The 20,801-nt window shown below is 40.6% G+C and overlaps 3 protein-coding genes across 3 annotated transcripts; all 3 read left to right on the top strand.

The window, feature by feature from the left end:
* Positions 1–21: 21 nt before the first annotated feature.
* Positions 22–3,992, top strand: sft2d2b (SFT2 domain containing 2b). Its single transcript, XM_044109724.1, has 8 exons — positions 22–269; positions 1,153–1,242; positions 1,345–1,430; positions 1,967–2,048; positions 2,128–2,163; positions 2,246–2,304; positions 2,382–2,411; positions 2,490–3,992. The coding sequence occupies exons 1-8, from the start codon at positions 198–200 to the stop codon at positions 2,524–2,526; spliced, it is 492 nt and encodes a 163-aa protein (XP_043965659.1). The 5' UTR covers positions 22–197; the 3' UTR covers positions 2,527–3,992.
* Positions 2,538–17,060, top strand: tbx19 (T-box transcription factor 19). Its single transcript, XM_044109672.1, has 10 exons — positions 2,538–2,555; positions 5,659–5,766; positions 8,618–8,880; positions 11,015–11,291; positions 13,679–13,813; positions 13,966–14,027; positions 14,390–14,448; positions 15,518–15,682; positions 16,029–16,191; positions 16,286–17,060. Exons 3-10 carry the CDS (start codon positions 8,618–8,620, stop codon positions 16,449–16,451), a joined length of 1,290 nt encoding a protein of 429 aa, XP_043965607.1. The 5' UTR covers positions 2,538–2,555; positions 5,659–5,766; the 3' UTR covers positions 16,452–17,060.
* Positions 17,061–17,287: 227 nt separating this feature from the next.
* pcid2 (PCI domain containing 2) lies at positions 17,288–20,787 on the top strand. The gene is made up of 15 exons (XM_044109677.1): positions 17,288–17,383; positions 18,150–18,207; positions 18,282–18,371; positions 18,439–18,512; positions 18,709–18,774; positions 18,853–18,894; positions 18,958–19,012; positions 19,107–19,210; positions 19,297–19,372; positions 19,447–19,588; positions 19,667–19,767; positions 19,879–19,952; positions 20,028–20,153; positions 20,401–20,524; positions 20,604–20,787. The coding sequence occupies exons 2-15, from the start codon at positions 18,172–18,174 to the stop codon at positions 20,691–20,693; spliced, it is 1,200 nt and encodes a 399-aa protein (XP_043965612.1). The 5' UTR covers positions 17,288–17,383; positions 18,150–18,171; the 3' UTR covers positions 20,694–20,787.
* The last annotated feature ends 14 nt before the right edge of the window (positions 20,788–20,801 follow it).

The following is a 20,801-nucleotide window of genomic DNA, read 5'->3' as shown; positions in this document are numbered from 1 at the left end:
CGCGTTGTGGCCAGAGGCGGCACTGCAGGCGGCACTGCAGGCGGAAGTGCTGCACCTGTTGAGGTAAAAGTCTGTTCCTCCTGCCGGAAACTTTGACGGGTCACCTGGTCCACCTGGTCCACCTGGAGCCACCGACCCCCGGACTTGCTGGGGAGGTTCTGGACGTTCTGCGGCGGTTCTAGAGGAAGACCGGGTTAATGGATAAACTGAAGCAGGTTCTTGGCGGACAGGACGGCGGCGGAAGCTCGGATGGGAGCGGCATACTGGAGGTGCTGTTAGCCGCTTACTGGGAGGAAACCAGTTAAAAACAATAGAAAAACAGGTTTCAAGCTCCAAACTGGAGTTGGAACTAGACTCGGATATTAAATCAATAGTTTTACATTATTAACCGAGGGGAAGGTTTATTGTTTACTCAGATATAACCTTTATAAATCCATTATGACGATGCTTCAGGGCTACATTTAGCTGTTTTTCACTGCATATCTAAGAATTAATCAATAATAAGATCCAATAACGTAATTCGGTATATTTAACAAAAAACATGTAATCAGAATGTTAAATTAAAGCGAGTCGTATCATCAGAAAATGCTGCTGTTATCGTTTTGAGGTAAGATGAGCTTCTGGTGCCATATTAGGAAGAAAGCAAGAAATATTTAAAAATGTATCCAAAATATGTACAATAAATTATACAAATGAACTTAATGAATGAATTTAAAAGATATATTACAACCAGTAAAATGTAAAATAAAACAAATTTCTGTAGTTTTTGAGGCGTTTGTATTGATACAATACTTTAAAGAGGACAAATATGAAAATACATAAGCTAAGAATTCATTTAATCTGGGTTTTAGCTTCATAAAATTACAGCTGTAGAGATTAAAGTTGATTAATATTAATATTATGCTTATGGCACAGACTTTTTTGGGATGTTCAAACTGAAAAAACACTTAATTTTAGCGTTAGATGGAAAATTCCCAATTTCTTTTCCAAAACATTTGTGTGTGAGAGCAGTCCCAGAAACGATCGTGACGTTTCCTCAGAGTTGTGGCAAGATGAACATAATGGGTCTACATTTGGTCAATATCTAAATATTTTACTGTTTTAATAAGTTGCATTTAAGGTTTTTAATGAGAAATGACATCACGCCTGCAGAGAGCCAATCAGGCGTCCACTCTGGCCTGGGGGACCCGGATGAAGGGCTTCCTCATCTGCTTCATACTGGGGGCCGTCTGCTCCATACTGGTGAGGAATCATTGTCCCTTTACACAACTAATAGCTTTAATATTCCAATGAGGCGAGTTTTGTCCTCTGTCCCTGATGGAGGACATGTTGTGTGTCCAACAGGCTACCTGCCTGCTGTGGATCCCAGGGTTTGGACTTCCTGTGTTCGCTGTCCTCTACACCATAGGAAACCTCTGCGCTCTGGCCAGGTACCAACCAGAACCAACCAGATTTGTGCAGATGTAACTGGGTGTTTATTGCTTTAATACGTAGCTTTCATGTGTCGTCACAGTTCTGCTCGTCAACAGAACCTTGTTATTCACATGAAGGCTTCATACGTCCTTTATAAATCTGTTTAAACCTGACTGTATCCGTCCAAGGACTTCAGGCTCCTCCATGTTTTACTTTCTCTTGGTGTTTACTAGACAGTTAACTTTACTCTAGTAAAGTCTGACATATTTTCATTCTCTATCTCAACAGCAGCCATTGTGTTCATGTATCCAGATTGGTGAAGAGTGTTGATGTGTTTCTTTTTGTTGATCTCGACGCTTTGCGCTGCCTACTAAGATGGCGCAGATCACTTCTGGTTTACGTCCTTTCTGTCTTTATAACTCTTCATGTGAATAATGAGGTTGTGTTGACTGGCAGATTGCCTTCATGTAGCAACAAACACTTAGAAACTTCTATGTGTTTCTGTAATGTCGCCCCCTTGTGGTGAAACTGTTCCTATTGGCTGTTGTTTCAGCACCATGTTCCTGATTGGTCCGTTACGGCAGCTGAAGAACATGTGTGCAAAGGTCCGAGCCTTGGCCACCGTCATCATGCTGGTCAGAACCGACCTTTGGCTCGTTGTAACGGTTCCAGGTTCTAATCCCGGTTCTGATTCTGATGTTGGTGTTTCTGCAGGTCTGTCTGGTTCTGACTCTGTGCGCTGCGTTCTGGGTGAGAATCGGACTCTGTGTGAAAACATCCTGGTTCTGTTGTTGGTTATTAGAACTCTGTGGTTCTGGTTCTGGTTCTGCAGTGGAAGAACAACGGCTTGGCTCTGCTTTTCTGTGTGCTGCAGTTTCTGGCCTTCACCTGGTAAAACACACACAGACACACACACACACACACAGGTTCCTGCCTCCCCTGTCTGACCTCTGCTGTCTGTGCTGCAGGTACGGCCTGTCTTACATCCCATTCGCCAGGTAAGCTCACACCTGAGGCTCCGCCCACCTGGACCCACCTGTGACCAGCTAACCCAGGTCTCACCTGCTGTCTTTTAGGGACGCTGTCATCAAGCTGTTCTCCCTCTGCTTGTAGAGCCACCAATCAGGACGCAGGATGCTGGGGTGTGTATCCAATCAGGAATCAGGGTTTTATTTATTAATAATCACATTTTATTTAATTCTCCATTTTAACATAGAATAAAGCAGCTTTAGTTTCATATTATTGCATTTCAGATTCAGGCTCTTAGAAATGAAATGCTACAGGGCAACCAAGCACAGTTTGAGTAAAAATATGAATCTGATCAAAATAAAAATGAAGTTTATTTAAAACTACCGTGGAGTTTTAGGGTCAGACTAAGAGGATTATAACTTTATTCACCTGTTGTTACTTTATTCTTGTACTGTTGCAACTTTGTTCCCAAATTGTGAAGTTATTCTTGGTTTATTATGAAGTTACTCTCAGTTGTTGCAACTTCACTCTCATAAATCCTTTTAGTCTGACTCTAATTCCACACTAAAAAATAAATGAACATATGAACACGTAAAATTTTCAAGCATCTTGGTCACATTTCTGCTCTTGCTTCAGCTGTTTTATAATATTTAATCTTCAGATCAGAAAACACTTCAGATTTACTGAATTATTCAGTTTGTATCATAATAAAAACATCTCAGTGTCTGAATGTGAGCCAGTTATTAATTATTATTATTAATGTGTTCCTGTAACACGTTCAGTTGGTCCTGAATGGGTCAAATCTGCTCAGGTCACAAAGGTTTTTATTTATGGAACAAACAGAAAGATAAAAAGAATGAATAAATGAAAAACAAAACACGAAAGAAGATAAAATCAAAAAGGTGAAGAAAATGGAAATATGAAGAGGATTTTATTGAATTGATAATAACTGTATTATTTTAATCTATTTATTTGTGATTTGTCTTGATTTTTATTTGGTCCTGTTGTTGTTCCATATCAGCAGGTTTCTATTGGGTCCAGATTTAATTCCTGTGTGATAATTATGTATTTTATTAATACTGAATTTAACCTGACTGTGAAGACCTGGCCTGAGAGAATGAAACATTATTATTATTATTATTATTATTATTATTATTATTATTATTATTATTATTATTCAGCTTTTGCCTGAGAACAAATCCACTAATGTTCCTTTGATCTTGTTGAAGTTTTAACTATTATGGGATGCATTTCATCAGAATTATTTTATTAATTAATTCGTTTATAGAAATGATTGTAAATATTTCCTGCTTTAACAACATTTAATTGATTTATCTTAATATTTCATTGAAATATTTTGATAAATTATTTAAATTTGAGCATTTTGTTCAGGGATCCTCCGCAACTAATATCAGAAACATCTAGCGCCCCCTTCAGTCCCGGTGAGGAAGTGAAAGATGGTTTTATTTTCATAACAACATTTTTCTGTTTGTATGATTTGAATTCATATTTCTGAACCTTCTGGTTTTGGGTCCAGATGGTTTCTCCAGAACCATTTCACCTGTTTTTTGTATTTCCTGTCAGATCTGAATAAATGTATTTTTGAGCCAGAGTGTGTGAGACAGTCATGTTTTCTACCTGAGGTTTGTGTTTACCCGCCTGCCTGCTTCCAGTCGTCTTTATTCCTGCTAAATCCTTAAAGCCAGTAATCTCCTCCCTCCACCTCCGCCCGCTGATTAAAGCCTGACCGCAGATCAGATGTCCACTGTGTGCGCTTCCAGATGTTCTCCACTTGGATTTGACCTATTCTCCATTACATGCTGCTCTAAACAGCTTATGGTGTTTTTCTTCCTCTGCTGGGTGACATTTAAACCTGGAGGAGGGAGAAGATCCAGAGATGACTGAAGCTTCATCAAGGTTTCAGTTGATTAATCCAGATTTGGTCTCTTCAGATCAGATCTTTCTGACACCAGAACATCTATCTGATCTGGAGATCTTTGGTTCACGTGATTCTGAACCATAGCCACTGGAAGAACGAGGTTCCAGTTGGGCGCTGCGGAGAACCGGATTCTTTAGCGCCAACCGTGGCATCGCCCAATGGGCCTGGCCTTTGCTTTCTCGCTTTCTCCCTTTGACTTGGATTGTCTCTGGTTGATTTCTTTTTGACTGGACCAATCAGTGAACAGAAGGAGAAGTTGTGAACGATGACGTTGATTGGTCTGCCTGTGGTTTTAGCAATAGTGGCGGAGGAAGTGAAGGAAGCCGTTCAGTCCTTGTTGGCCATGCCTCCAAATAATGAATGAACATTAACATCCGCCTCGTTTGGATCGGATCAGATGGTTGCTTATAGCTCAGATAAACTTCTAGTGCATTACAATCGTTTCTCAAGGGGCGTAGGACCCGGTTCTGGTTCTCACTGGGCTACATGAGCCCGGTAAGAACGGAGACAAAAGAAGCAAAAAGGCGTCTGCCATCTTGCTACCACACTGTTGATGACATGTTTAGTTCCTAAAAAGGATGAAAAAAGTGTCGATATTCAGAGACATGTGACCCAAACCAGTTCTGGAACCAAAGTTCCTTCTGGTACCAGTGACCCCTCCTCTTATTTTAATGCTGGAGGGTAGAGAAGGTCCATCTGACCCAAACCGGACTGGTTGAGGCTTCACACTGTTTGGGTCACTGTTGAGAAGGTTCTTCAGATCTTCCACTGAAGATCTCAGAGGTTCTAGTTGCGACGCCATCGAAGCTTCTGCTGTCTCTGGTTCCCTGTTTGGTTTGGGTTGAGTTAGTCAAGATTCTGGAGGCTCAACGAGCGCAGAGCGGTCCGATAGTTTGGAGTTTTTTAACGTCTAGAACTTCTTCCGTCAGAGTCTCAAAGGAGAAGAAAAGATTGTTTGATTGAAGAATTCAGGTCAAGATTTTTCTGATTTGCATCAATATTTAAGTTACAGATGAATCTGTGGTTCTGAGCGTTTGGACCGCAGTTCTTCAGAACCATCTCAACCTGTTTAAGGAGGACAGGTTCTGGTTTTGTCTCAGTTATACGAACAGGGTTAATCTCCATGTCTGAAACTAGATTCCAGGTTTTAGTTTCTGGTTTCTCTTCCTGCTCCAGTTTCATATTTTCACATTTTCCAAATAAAACATTTTTTCATCATAAAGTGATTTATATGATGTGTTTTAATTATTGCTGTTCTGGTTCTGGTTCTAGCGGGCGGTTCTGGGCCGTTCAGGGCAGTGAGAGCTGAGCGGTGTGTGTGTGTGTGTGTGTTGAAGTGAGGCGGTGTGTGTTGGGTGGAGCGAGCAGACCCGTGTGCAGCCCGCTCCGGTCAGACCTTCATCCTTACTTTGTTCTGTTCAACACTTTGGATCAGAACCTCTCAGGTCAGTTTCATCTGTTATTTCTATCTGTTCTAGTTCTAGGATGAAAATGTGTTTTTATTAAATTCATCGGAATAAATATGCAAATTTAAAAAGTTAAAAAGAATTTTATTCCTTAGTTTTACACATTTTGAATGTTTTTAAATTCATTAAATTAATCAAAATGAAACATTTTAATTAATTTAATATCTTTACTGAAAGAAACATTAGATGTTTTTAACCAAATAAAAACTGAAATTATCTCCTTACTCTGGAGTTTTTTTCTGTAAATTTGTATAAAATAAATCTTTTAATGATGCGTTTGCCACAGTTTTTCCTCTAAAATCAGATTTTTTTCTTTTCTTCATTTAGTTTAATAACGGTGCAGCTGCAGCGACGCGGCGCTGCCCTGAAAACACTCCACTTAGACGCATTTAATGAGTTTCGGCTTGTTAATTAAACACACAGAATCAGCTTTATGAAGAAAAATATGATTTTAAATTAATGAGCTTTTTTCTCAGATGTTATTTAAATCCACAAAAATGAAGTAAAATCTGTAAAGTGTGTAGAATGAAATTTCCTGAACATGTTTTGCATTTAATAATTTACATAATTTAATATGAATTCTGCATTAATGTTTTTATTTTAATTTGTTTTTATTGTTTAGACATTTCTAGATTATTTTGATCATTTTTGTAGCTTGTGTTTGATTTCAGAAAATTAATCTCACACAGAACTGATATTTAAAGTTATGTTGTGTCAAAATTACATTTCTGGGTTTTAATACTTGAAATAATTTAAATACATTTTAAAAATTCATTGTCTAAATTAGAAGCTGTCTGCCCACATTTAAAAAACACAAATTAAATTATAAATTTCAAAGTAAAGTTTTTCATGAAACAGTTTCAGTGCATTTAATGATATTTAGTTATTACATTAAACCATAATTTAATTATTTGATAAGGTAGAAAATGAGATTTTTTTTATTCATAATAAAATGTAACGGGATGATCTGCATTTCTAGAGCAACAAATTTATTTTAATAAATGAAATGAGTTTAATTTAGTATTTAGAAAAATGTGGGAAAATATTTAAGATTCATACAAAAAGTGAAAATAAAATAAATCAGAAATAGACCAGCTTCTGATTTGTTCAGTTTCTATGACTGAAGGAGTAAATTTTAAAATCAGCATTTAAATGTTTTTATTTGAACATCTTTTTGGTTTCAGGTCAAAAATTGTAATTTTCAAAAAAGCTATTTTTCATTAATTCAGTTAAATAAACTGAAACCTCTGAGCTGTTTAAGTTTTACTCTGTAACTCTGTTTCATCTTCAGCTCATTATTATTAATACTCAGATCAAAGGCAGAGTTTGGACCAGAACCGGAATAGATTTCTGCACTGATCTGGAACCGACAGGAATGATTTAACAGTTTTTACCTGAACTGATTCTCCTCCAGTTTCACTTTTACATGTTAAAATCATAGAAAAAATAACCAGTAAAAATATTTATTAGGAGAATAAAATCAGCCTGATGAAAGAGAATGTTCTGTGGACTGAAGAGACGAGTTCTGTTGGACCTGCTGCAGAACCACATAGATTTTGTTTTATTTCATCTAGAAATAAAACAAAATCTATCATTTCATTAGATTATCAGACCTGCAGGCAGGTATGGTGGTGGCAGTGTCATGCTGTGGGCCTGGACAATAAGAAGGTCCAGGTCTGAAGAACAGTTGGGTTCTGCAGGAGAACGATGATCCAAAGCACAGAAGCAAAGCCATCTCTGCACGTTAGAGTGGCCTAGTCAAAGTCTGGTTTTAAAGTGGCACTATTATGTATTTACCAGATATTTTATAGCAAAATAAAGTAACTAAGTTACCTTCAATTGACATAAAAACATTATATTTATTAAAAAGGACTTTGAAGAAATTTGACTTTGTAATTCAACACCTTTAAATTGGGCCTCTGTCTCTTTAAGAACTCCTGCTCTTCCTGAAGCTCCTCCTCCAGGAAGTCATCCCAACATGGCTCTGTTAATGTTTTACCAGTGTTGCTCTGAGAAGTAGCTCCTATAACTGTTAGCTGTTTTCTAATTGTTGCTGGCTAGTCTGAGGGAGCTGGGTGGGGGAGGAGCTGCGCCTCCAGGGGCGGGGCTAGGTCCACCCAGGTGTTTTGAACAGCTGAATGGTTACCATGGAGATTAAAGGATTTCCCAATACACGGAATAACTTTATAACATGCTGAGAAATAAAAAGGTAATATTTTACCTGATGCTGGCCCTTTAAGACCCAGAATTCAATCGATTTAGAGAAGGGGGTCAAAGTTCCTCCACAGTGAGTTAAAGAGTTGTTACCAGGAATAATGAACACCTGATTGGATCAACAACCTGTTATCAGGCAGAGGGGGTGATTACTTTTGGCTGTAACTCTGAAGACTTCCCCTTTAAGACTCTTAATTGGACGGTAAATGTTGGAGGTAGAACTGCTAATTGAGCTTTTAGTTGCTGGTTGGACCGTCATTAAGACATTAAGGCACAAATGGCTGTTTGAGTATCTCTCACAAACCATTTTGTTTGGCTACTGGACGTTTGCAGACCTGCTGAGCAATTACAGCGCTGCTATTATCCTCCAGGGTGGACGGCTTCTGTGGCTTTTATTTTACTGGACGTCTCAGTAATTCCTGAATGTTAGGAGCTTCTGCAGCCATCAGCCTGCTATTAGACATCAGTAGAAAAGTAATTACTGAAGTTTTCTGAGGTCATAATTACAGCCAACGGCAAATTAAAATGTGGAGAAGGTTCTCAGTGCCTGAATATCTTTCTTTTAAGACCTCTTTTATGAAATTATGCTTTGGTAACTCAATGTTTGGGTCTGCAGATGAAGGTGGAGGGCTTACAGGAGGACGGGGAGTCCAGTTCGGTGTCTTCAGTAGGCCGTGGTTCTGTGGGGTCGACGTGCGCCATCGCGTCCGCCGAGCGCTGCATGTCCCGGCTGCTGAGCGCCGTGGAGAGCGAGCTGCAGGCCGGCCGGGAGAAGGGCGACCCGACGGAGAGGGAGCTGAAGGTGACCCTGGAGGACGCCGAGCTGTGGAGGAAGTTCCAGCTCATCACCAACGAGATGATCGTCACCAAGAACGGACGGTAACTCTAGGACTCTGGTAGGAGAGGGTCGTCTGTTGGGGAGAGGAGTCCTGACTTCCTGTATTCAGCAAAATAACTAGATTCTGTTTAGGTCAAAGGTCTTCAGCAAGAAGGCGACCATAAGATCTGATAGGATGTTATTTAGTCATAATAAATGGATCTAGAGTCTCACTGCTCCTGTGTCTGGAAGTCCTGATAGGAGTTCATAGGTAGAACAGATGCAGGAGTGGAGAACACCGTCCCAAAGTTACACTTTCAGGTCTCAAACAGGTTCTGTCTCTTCTGATCTCTTTGTTCACCACTTATACATACCAATGAGACATTTTGGAAATGTCTGATGTCTAGAGGATCTTTCAGAAGACATTTTCTAGGATGTAAAAGTTTTTATTGTAATTATTTTCATGCTTTTGAGGTCATTGTTTCCTCTGACGCGGGATGACCCTCCGGTTGACCTCTGAGACGTACCATCCGGTCTGCAGGTCAACCTTTCTCTGGTTCAGAACCAGTGTCCCAGTTTTTATTTTCAGACCAGTTTATTTGAGCTGGTTCTGTTTGAGAGCTTATAAATTAGTTGACCTTTGACCTTAATCAGGCTGTTTGTACTTGAGGAACCTGACCAGATGAAACAGTTTCTGTAATTTCTTCTAAAGATAAAAACGTTGAATTTCAGAGTTGATGAAAATAAAGTAAAGACAGATTTTTCTGTTTCCTTTAAACATAATCTGATCATAAATGTTTAATATTGTTGGATTATTTGGGGTTTTCTGGTGCTGAAGCCTCCTGTCTGTGCTGTTAACTGGGGTTATTCATTAGTCTCGATAGCAGCTGCCACCGTCACCTCAGTGCGATTTATTTAGTCTGTAGAGTTATTTATTTATTTAGTGCAGAGGCGTGCTGACCGGGCCGCCCTGCGGGGGGCAACACTCCATTTACACCTGCAGGACGCCACTTCAGCCGCTCTCACTGCTGGAGAGCCGCGCTGATTTATTTTATCCTGATTGTTACTCAGCTGCAGCAGATCAAAGTTTCTACATCAGGTGGTTCTAGTCAGACGAAGAGCAGAAAGTTGATTTAGTTTATTACTGGGTCTGTCATAATAACAAATGATAAATTGGCCCAGAAGTTATTATGATAAACGATAATATTGTCATTTTGAGATCGTTTTTATGAAGAACTCATCCCTAAAGATCAATAATCTTTGAAATCTTTAAACTGAGAAACATTTTAAATATCCACAATTAATAAACAAAACAACAAATAAGCTAAATAAAATTCTTCAAAAAAAATGGTTTAGTTGAGACCAAAACACCAAAGTGAAGATTTTATCATCCAGTTTTTAGTAGAAGAAAAAATTATTGAGTTTGTTTTAATTTATTGATTATTGTGACAGACCTATTTATTATCTATTCATCATCATCCATCCATCCTGGTTCTGTTCTGGTACTGGAGAACATCTGGACTCTCCACATCTGGTTCTGGATTTTCATTATAGTTCAGTTTTAATTAGCTGTGAGATTTTGTTTTCATAATTCAGTTACTTTTTATTATTTTTAGTTAAATATTGCTGAGTTTTTATTAGTTTACACTTTAAGGTTTTTCTCTCTCTGGTTCATTTCTTGGTGCAGAATTCAAAAAGGTCAAAGTATTATTATTATATTTACGTCGATAAATGGGTGATAAATAATCAGGAGAAGATACGATTTTTAAAAACTGTATTTAATTATTGTTGGACAACAATCTAACTCTGGTGTTTTCTCAAAACTTTGTGGTCAACATTTTTTAGTGTAAACGCAGCCAGGAGGATCACAGGTCGCCGTGATTTACTGACAGTCGATTTAAACTGTGTGAAAAAAATATTTCAATTCAAAAGGCTAAAAAATAAAACACAAAACGTTTTATCTATAATTTCAGAATGTTTTGGTTTTATAAACTAGGTATAGTTTTTCCCCATAATTGTTGTTTTTATTTTTATTTATGAAAATGTTTCAGTTTTTGTTTTTCTTTAGCTTTAGTTAGTTTTTGTAACTCGGTCTAGTTCTGTGTTCCCTCCAGAACTTCATGGATCTGGTCTCTCCCAGTTCTGATCCCTGCTCTCTCTCTCTCTGTCTGTCTGTGTGTGTGTGTGTGTGTGCAGCCGGATGTTCCCGGTTCTGAAGGTCAGCGTGTCGGGTCTGGACCCCAGCTCCATGTACTCCTTCCTCCTGGACTTCGTTCCGGCCGACACCTGCAGGTGGAAGTTCGTGAACGGGGAGTGGGTGGCGGCGGGCCGGGCCGAGAGCCGGGCCGAGGTCAGAGGTCAGGGGGGCATCTACATCCACCCGGACTCGCCGAACTTCGGGGCCCATTGGATGAAGGCGCCGGTGACCTTCAACCGGGTCAAACTGACCAACAAGGTGAATGGAGGAGGACAGGTGAGTCAGTCCAGGTTTTACTCTGTTCTTTATTTTTTCTGATTTGATCTTCAAATAGTTTTTCATTTGTTTTCTATTAATCTGTTAATTATTTTTATTTCCTGCCTTCATTTTAATTTTAATCTGTTATTTTTAACTATTATTTATTCTTTTTTATTTTACTGTTTTGTTCTTTTATTTAACTGAATCACCAGATGATAGAATTGATCTTCTTCATGATTTTCTTTTCTATTTTTATATATTTATATTTTATTTTTGCTCACAACGTGTCCAGCTGCCTTTCTTGGTCGAGTCGTTGTGAAAGAAATTTTGCTCTTAATGGGATTTTATCTGGTTAAAAAATGTTTTTCATATATTTATATTTTTCTTTTCTTCACACTGTTTAATTTTTAATCAGTTCCTTGTATTTGTGGATTTATTATTTTAGTTTTACATAATCTGTTTTAGCCATAATTATCTCAGTCAAGTTTTAGTTATTATTTTTGGATCATAGTAGTACGTTAATTGATTTTTAATTTTAATTTTGATCATTGATTTGTTTTTATTTCCTTAATTTATTTTATATTTCTGGAAGACACAACGTCTTTAGCGGCTGTTTTCGTTTCTCCATCGTCGTTTCAGTGGATCTTCGTCGACTTTTCTTCCTCTCTGACTTCTTTCCTTCTCTCTTCTCTTCTTCTCCTCTTCTTTGTTCTTCGCCTCTCTTCTTCTGTCCATTAGCTTCTCTCTGCTCTCGCTGTATTATCCTGGAGTGGGCGAGAGACCACCACCTCTAATGAGCCACTTCAGTCCCTCTCCTCTTTCACTTCACCTGTTCACCCCCTCGTAACCACGGGAACGGGATAAACAGCTCTTAATTGGCCGGCAGCAGTTTAATGCACTTCCTGTGGAGAGCTGTTGAGCGCTCGCCGCGGCCTCCACGTACACACCGAGTCTCTGCAGGACAAAATTGGCAGTAATGTTGTTTATATTTACCCCATTATCCAGTCCAAACATGACACGCACACACCGGGCCGTAATGCAGCGCTGGAGCAGAGAGCTCGGCCATAATGAAATAATTGCTCAGCTTATTTGTACATTATGGTAATTATGTTTTTTACTGGGAAATTAATTTAGCCATCATGCTTCAGATGGACGAGGTAAACTATATTCAAACGGAGCCCACACACACTCAGCGCCGGGGTCACATCTGAAGCCAGCCTCTCAATCTGAATAGAAAACAGTTTGTTTTTGTGCGCTGGCCCGGACGACTCGGATTGGTTAATTGGGCCTCGTTAGTCAGGGGGGTGACGGGGAGTTGAATACGAGAGAAAACAGATGGATAAAAGAGAGCCGGGGCCAAAAGACAAAGATGGCTCCCGTCCACGAACTCTGCTGAACGCAGCCCGACTCTAAACTCCAGCTTCCTGCTTCTAATGGACCCACAAGTACAAAGTTCTGCCCGCCTGTCAGACGAGTTCAGGAACTTCTGTCATGTTGACAGGGAGAACAGACCATAATACTAACAAACAGCTGCAGCTGGACACAGACTGGCAGGAAATGGTTCCAGAACTGGTTCAAATCTGGATCTGTTGACCATCCTGTGTAAAGCGGTACCGATCAGGAGGTCTGCTGGATTTCTGGAGGTTCTACAGTGAGAACAACACAGACCTTCAGTAGAGACGTCCTGTCTGTCAAACTCTGGTTTCTTTGGGATTTTCATAAATTTGGTTGAAGAAACTGGAAGACACAACGTCTTTAAGACAAGATGTTGGTAAACAGCGAACATTTCCACCAGTTCTGTTCAGTCCAGTTTAATCCAACTGCAGTTTGTTTTCATGGATAGTCCGATTCACTAATGGAGGTGTGAATTTGTATCAAACTTTGATCTCTGGTCCACGTACAAACATTGGACTTGGTTCGGTTGAAGTGAACTCTGATGTGGTTCCAATACCCAGCGGACCAAAGACCGCTCCAAAATCAGGAAGAGAATTTTAGTACAAGGCATTCTGGGTAAATACAAACAGAACAAATGCATTAGCTTAGCATGGTGTTAAACAAACACAAGGCACAAATCCTTCAACCTCTAAAATCTGATGCCACTCCAGTTTTGTTTAGATTTCGTAAAAAATAAAGTTGTGCTCAGTGTCTTCTTCAGATGCTTTTGTGTCGTTAACGTCAGTAGCTCGTGGTGCAGCGCCCCTGCAGGTGAGGAGGGGAACAGGTTGCTCAAAGGGTTGGTTGGTTTGACTCGGTGGACCATCTATGTGAAAACAAAAACTTCAGAACTCAGAGCAGCTTCCAGACCAGAGACCAGTTGGGTCCAAACCATGCACCTTGTCAAGGTGCTGTAATTCCTCCAGTGGCCACCAGGTGGCAGTCTTCAGGTGAACCTGTGTTTGTTCCAGATCATGCTGAACTCCCTCCATAAGTACGAGCCACAGCTGCACATCGTCTGTGTGGGCTCCCGCCACCGCCTGGTGTCCAACGTCTCCTTCAGGGAAACGCAGTTCATCGCCGTCACCGCCTACCAGAACGAGGAGGTACGACGCCATGCTGACCCTCACTGGTTCTGTTCATTACCACTGGTCCTCACTGGTCCACCTCCTTCTTTAATGTAGAAATAATGCCCTTTCTGTTGGTTAAACTGTTTTTTATTTAAGTAATGGTGTGATTTCTTCCTTCTTGTACTCAGATCACGGCTCTGAAGATCAAATACAATCCGTTTGCTAAAGCTTTCCTGGACGCCAAGGAGAGGTGAGGCACAGCACTGAACTTCCTTATTTAGTTAGTTCTTCTATTTAATGGAAATATTACAAAATGTGGCTCTACACATGAAATTAAAAGGATCACAATCTGAAGTTTTTCTGAGAAAACATTCCAGAAATAGTTTTTTTAAATTGGAATAAAAATTTTCTGAATGAATATATAAGAATAAAGGAGAAGTTTCTCATTTCCATGGCGGTTGGGTCTGTAGTAAATGGCAGGCGGCTGCTAAACGGGCTCGGTGTTTCTCACCTGGTTATCAGAGCCCAGGTGATTAGAGCCTCATCGTCATCTTCATCATCGCCACGGCGACAAGTGACACCGATAGCTGACGCCTGATTCGTCCTCCTCAGGAACCCAGCTGGACGGGTTCTCCAGGACGCTGCGGAGAGCCGGGTCGGAATCCAGCCCTGTGAGTCCTCATTGATTATTGATCAGAAATAAATCCATGAAATAATGTTCAATACAACACGCGACTGAGGACAGAAACATCGAGTTCATTAGCTAAATAAGAACAATATCATCACTATAATGACATTAATATTATTTATTAGAGGACAGAAAATGATTAATAACCAATATTATTGATAATGGATTTAATTTTCATAATTATTTTAATTTTGTGTGAAACCATCTGAACCGGTACTTTATGACTGTTGCTTCTTTGTTGGGAAAAAATATTAGAGATATAATTAAAAGTAATAATTTCTGCTTCTGTTTTAATCAATAAATTGTTTTCAAAATACATGAAAATTACAAGAAGATCATAATAATATGCGTACTTCTATAAAAAGGTAAGGTATATGTTTTATGTAATTATAATATATAGATAAATTGTGAAATCATCATAGAATATAACATAAATATTATTAATTAAAACAATATTAGTCATTATATGCAAAAATTGTTATATGATGATGATGATTATAATAATAATAATAATAATAAAGGAATTTTGTCTAATTATATTATACACATACATTATATAACATGTTTATATTACAAAATCTTAGAGTTATATATTATGTGCTAATATTATTATAATAATATTAAAAGTTTTAGTCATATAACATATAATATAACAATGTAATATATATCTTATGTAATTATAGTACATTATGTACAACATTATAATATATTCTAATAATATAATAAATATTAATAATAATAACCTTTTTAATGTTATATATATTTTAATATTCTCAGGTTTATCACCTGAATTTCCATTTTTTCTACATAACTTGATTCATCAGGTCAATAATATCTTACTGTCATGTTCATGTTTAGAGATTCTCCTAAACATGCAGAATGTTTAGGAGAATCTCTCCTAAACTCCTTCTCTCCTTCCTCCTCCTCACTGTCGATTTGATGTTCTGTAAATTTGATGTTCATTCAGATCGTTTCATTCGTTCTCCAGTCATCACTGATTATTGATTATCTCCAGCTTGAACAGATTGATCAGTTTCTGATGTCGGTCTCAGGTTGGCCGCTCTGCTCAGCAGGAGGGGGCGGAGCCTTCTCCTACTCCAGCAGCCTGCCGCTGGCGTCCCATCATCACCATCACCATGGTTACAAACCCCCCAGTTACCCGGGGAGACACACACCTTACCCCACGGCCTACCTCCCGCACCGCCCACACTCCTCAGGTTACACCTACGGAAACATTTCATCTGTATTTAATATTTTGTTTGATATTCAATGTTAGAAATATTTAAAAATCTTATTTTTCTCAACAACTATCAGTTAACTAAAAATTATTGATTTGTGGTAAAAGATTTACTTCATTTTACAGACATTTTTGGTAAACATAATTTATCAAATTTGAAGTTATATGTAGAGCTGAGGAATGATTGAACCAGGATCAGTTTCTATGTAGAACCAGGATCAGTTTCTATGTAGAACCAGGATCAGTTTCTATGTAGAACCAGGATCAGTTTCTATGTAGAACCAGCATCAGGATGTAAACATTTTTCCGTCTGTTGTGTTTTCCAGTGAACCTGATCTCTGAAGGTGTTCCAGTTCTTCATGAAGGTTGGAGCGCTGCTTCTCCCCGTCCTGCCTCATCTTCCTCCTCCTTCTCTCCTTCCTCCTCCTCACTGTCGATGACCAGCGGTGCGCCGTCCTCACAGGCTCCTCCCCCTCCTCACAGCTCCAGGTGAGGCCCCACCCACACCTTGACCCCTCAGACCTGAGCTCAGGTGTAACGCAGGTGTGTGTGTGTGTTTGTGTGTGTGTGTGTGTGTTTCCAGCCAGTATCCGTGTCTGTGGACCGTCGGATGCTCTGAGATAAGCCCCTCCCACTCTCCATGTGCTACCCTCCATGGACCAATCAGCAGTGAGAACGTCATCCAGCCTGCTGGCCATGGGAGAGTGGGCGGAGCCGGATGGTCACCTGGCCCCGCCCACTCTTTCTGAGAAGGAAGCTAATCGGACAACTAATGTGAAACAATCATGCAGATGTTTTGTTGGAAATGATAAAATCATGATGACGTTTTATTATTTTTAAAAATGAGCTTAATGTAATTATTGTGAGCTACGTTTCCAAGGCAACATCATTCCATAATAAATCATGTGAATCCAGCTAAATAAATAAACTGTATCGTTCACATTTTGTCAGAAATATAAAGTGTTTGTAGGGAACATAAATCCTGCGGTGCAACATCCAGATAAATATTATTCATGTAGGTGATTAATGCTTTGTGATAAATGTGTCTCGTTCTGATGACATGATTACATTTTACCTTGTTTAATAAATTAAATAGTCCTGATGTTGAGTTGTAAGTATGAAGTAACCTTTTGGCGCCCTCTGGTGTGCCAATTGTGCTCGTCTTCTTTTATTCCGATGTTTCTGTGCGAAAAATATAAACTTTAAATGTATAAATTAATCTGCAAAAGAAAGAAAAGCTGTGATACGACTTTTTGCTTAGCTGATGAAGAATTTGTTGATGTTATTTTGTCTTCATGAATACAAAGAGGAAATAAGAGCCGTAATTGCTGCAGTTATGTTGTAAGATTTTCACTTAATAAAAATATACACATCTGTAGGCTTTATTCTTTATTCTTGTAGTTTTTATATCATTTTTCATCTGGCAGTGTAAGGACAACAACAAATAGTTCCAGATGCTTTTTAATATTTTTTTTCAATTGTAATTTTACTTTAAATTTAAATTTAATTATTCACAAATGTCTTTATTATAATTTTTGATAAAGATGGACAACGGAAGACTTTTATTTTGACAGTACTACTTCCGGAAGCAGTTTTGTCCGTCATTAGAAACTATCCGTGTTTCCGACTGAATGGACGGGAGTTTCATGGCTTGTTTTTCATCTTACTGCTTCATTTAAAGGTCTGCAGTTTTTTTTATTTATTGTTTGGGTCGCCATGAGTGTTTAACTTCCATTTACAATCCGGCACCAGCCGGTTTTTACCGGTTTATACGCTAAATGTAAATACAAATAAATACAGAGCATTATCACCAAACCTGGTTCACATTACTGAGGTTTTGGTTTTAGGGAAAAGCTTAAGAGCTTCAACATGTTTTTAATGACTGTTTTTATTAATATGATACGTGGTTTTGGTTTCGGCTTTATTTTTTCTTGTTTTAAATGAAGTGTAAATAAGAAAACAAGAAAAACAGCGCTGCGTTAGCAATTTGCTAATTAGCTCGTTATAAATGACCAAATAAATAATGTGCTTTTGTTACAGCTCGTGTGGATTATATAATCAATAAAATATTAGAAATGAGTCATATTTAGGGAGTTAATTGTATATTGGAATGGAAAAAAAGCAAAAACACTGCAGTAAATGCACACATGTTCAGCTGTGAAGCACGGTAGTGGTAGCATCATGCTGTAGGATGCTCTTCTTCCAGTTAGACCGGAGGTCACATCTTTATTCCTTGAGGTCAGAGTCCTGCAATTCCTAGGTGTGTCTCTGCTATAGCATGCCTGACTCCAGTATTAGCTCATTAGCAGTCTGAATGCTAGTGAGACAGTTTAAACATTTAGTTTGTGTGTAGAATGAGAGATGCATCTGAAAGCTACACTACAGACTGCGGCACAGTCAAAGTCCAGATTTTAAATCACCTAATCAGTGTTGCACGTGTTTTCCAGGTGGGAACAGCTCCTAATCAGCATGGCTCACATCACAATAAACCAGTACCTGCAGCAGGTGACCTCTGACCCCCAGTCTGGCCTCACCTCTCCTGTCTCCCTGGTCCTTAAACGAACTCTGTTCTCCTGCAGATCAACCAGGCCATCGAGAACCATGAGGGCTCCTTCTGCGCTGAACTGCTTTCCTTCAAACACCCGCACGTGGCCAACCCCCGTCTGCAGGTAAGGCCCCGCCCACCACAGAGTCAGGGTTGCTAGGATACAGCCTCACCTGTGTGTGTGTGTTCAGCTGGCCAGTCCGGAAGAGAAGTGCCAGCAGATTCTGGAGCCGCCGTATGATGAGATGGTGGCGGCTCATCTCAGGTGAGCCTTCCAGCTCGGTTATTGATTACTGATGTCTGGCGGTAAAAGTTTTATTTTATTTTTTTTTATCTTTATTGAAAAACTGCATGAGTCCAAAAAACATTGAAACGTACTGCTGTCTGAAAACCTGTTTTCAAAATGTAGAAGTATTTTTATGTATGTTTATTTATGTAGGTTTTCTACCTGTATGTTCCAGGTGTACGTACGCCGTGGCCAATCACGACTTTGTGGAGGCGTACAAGTTCCAGACGCTCGTCGTTCAATATCCTTTCTTTAGAGCTGATCTGTGTGTGTTTGGACGAATGATAATTAGCCAACTGTGTGACCCTTGACCCCTGACGTCTTTCCTGAGAGCCTTCCAGTCCCACAAGGAGGAGAACTGGTGAGTAACTGCCGTGAACACGCCAACCATGAATGCAGCATCACTGATGTGTCTGTGTTTCAGGGCTCTCCCCGTCATGTCTGCCGTCACTCTGGACCTCCGGATATTCGCCAACAATGTGAGGCCCCTCCCCCACCTGCTGCTGAACTGTTTCCCAGTGGTTCCCAGCTGACTGGGTCAGTGGTTCTGCTGGTTTCTCTTTTTGTCTCCAGGCGGAGCAGCAGCTGCAGAAGAAGGGCAAAGGTCAACCGGGGGAGATGCTGGAGAAGGCGGCAGAGCAGCTGATGAGCTGCTTCAGAGTCTGCGCCAGCGACAAGTCAGTACCGCTCCGTTCGGACCCGCTCTGTGGTTCTGGTTCTGTCAGACGGCCGTGTTCACGTGTTCTGTTCTGACCCGCCACAGTCGAGCCGGCATCGACGACTCCAAGAAGTGGGGGATGATGTTCCTGAGCAACCAGCTCTTCAAGATCTACTTCAAGGTCCTGAGCTGGGTCAGAACCAGGGGGTTTGGGTCAGAACCGGTCAGGCTAACGTCTGATTGGTTCTCCTGCAGATCAACAAGCTCCACCTGTGCAAACCTCTGATCCGAGCCATTGACAGCTCCAACCTGAAGAACGAGTACAGCCCAGCCCAGAAGGTCACCTACAAATACTACGTGGGCCGCAAGGCCATGTTCGACAGTGATTTTAAGACGGGTAAGTTCTGGACGGGTTCTGGGGGTTCTGGAGGTTCTGGAGGTTTTGTAGGAGAAACGCTGACCTGTTTGTGTTCAGCTGAGGAGCTGCTGTCGTTCGCCTTCGACCGCTGCCACCGCTCCAGCCAGAAGAACAAGAGGATGATCCTCATCTACCTGCTGCCGGTCAAGATGCTGCTGGTCAGGAGTTCCACTGGATCATCCCGGATCGGAACCGGCACAGGACCTGTTCTGATCCACTGAGTCTGATGACCTGGAGCTAACCCGGTTCTGGTTCTGGTTGTGTTTCAGGGCCACATGCCGACTCACCTGCTGCTCAGGAAGTACGACCTCATTCAGTTCGCTGACGTCACCAAGGCTGTGAGGTAAGCAGGGAGGCGGGGCAACCGCAGCAGGAAGTGATGTCATCCAGAGTCACGTGACCTCGGTGTGTTTCCCAGTGAGGGGAACCTGTTGCTGCTGAACGAGGCGCTGTCCAAACACGAGACCTTCTTCATCCGCTGCGGGATCTTCCTCATCCTGGAGAAACTCAAGATCATCACCTACAGGAACCTCTTCAAGAAAGTGTGAGTCTGACGCAACAGCAACATGTTGACCAACAAACAACGGCAACCAAGTTGACATGTAAACAACCACCATGTGTCCAGACCCCACTTCTGTCCCAGATCTCAGTTGTGAGGTTTTCTCTGTCCTTCCAGGTTGTTGTTCTGGTTTGCAGCTCCTGGGTTTCTGGGTCTGACATGTAGAAAGGCGTCCTGGTTTCAGTGGATCATGTTTTGTGACTCTGATGGATCTGTTTGTGTTTGGTTGCAGGTATCTGTTGCTGAAGACCCACCAGCTGCCCCTGGACGCCTTCCTGGTGGCCCTGCGGATGATGCAGGTGGAGGACGTGGACATTGACGAGGTGCAGTGCCTCCTGGCCAACCTCATCTACATGGTGAGCGCGCTCAGACATGGAGCCACACCTGAGTCCAGGTGACATTCAGCAGCCTGACTCTGGTTCTGTCTCCTTTCAGGGTCACATCAAAGGTTACATCTCCCATCAGCACCAGAAGCTCGTGGTCAGTAAACAGAACCCCTTCCCTCCGCTCTCTTCTGTCTCCTAGACTACATTACCCACAATCCCTCTGAGGAGACTCTGATCTTTTATATGTTTCTTTGTGTAAAAACCTTGTTGAATAAAACACTTTTTGGTTTCTAGATGTTTATGGCAA

Source organism: Gambusia affinis, linkage group LG24, assembly GCF_019740435.1.
Source record: "Gambusia affinis linkage group LG24, SWU_Gaff_1.0, whole genome shotgun sequence".
In the NCBI taxonomy this organism is placed as follows: Eukaryota; Metazoa; Chordata; class Actinopteri; order Cyprinodontiformes; family Poeciliidae; genus Gambusia; species Gambusia affinis.
Note: the sequence above shows the minus strand (reverse complement) of the source record. Positions and strands in the feature narration are given on the sequence as shown.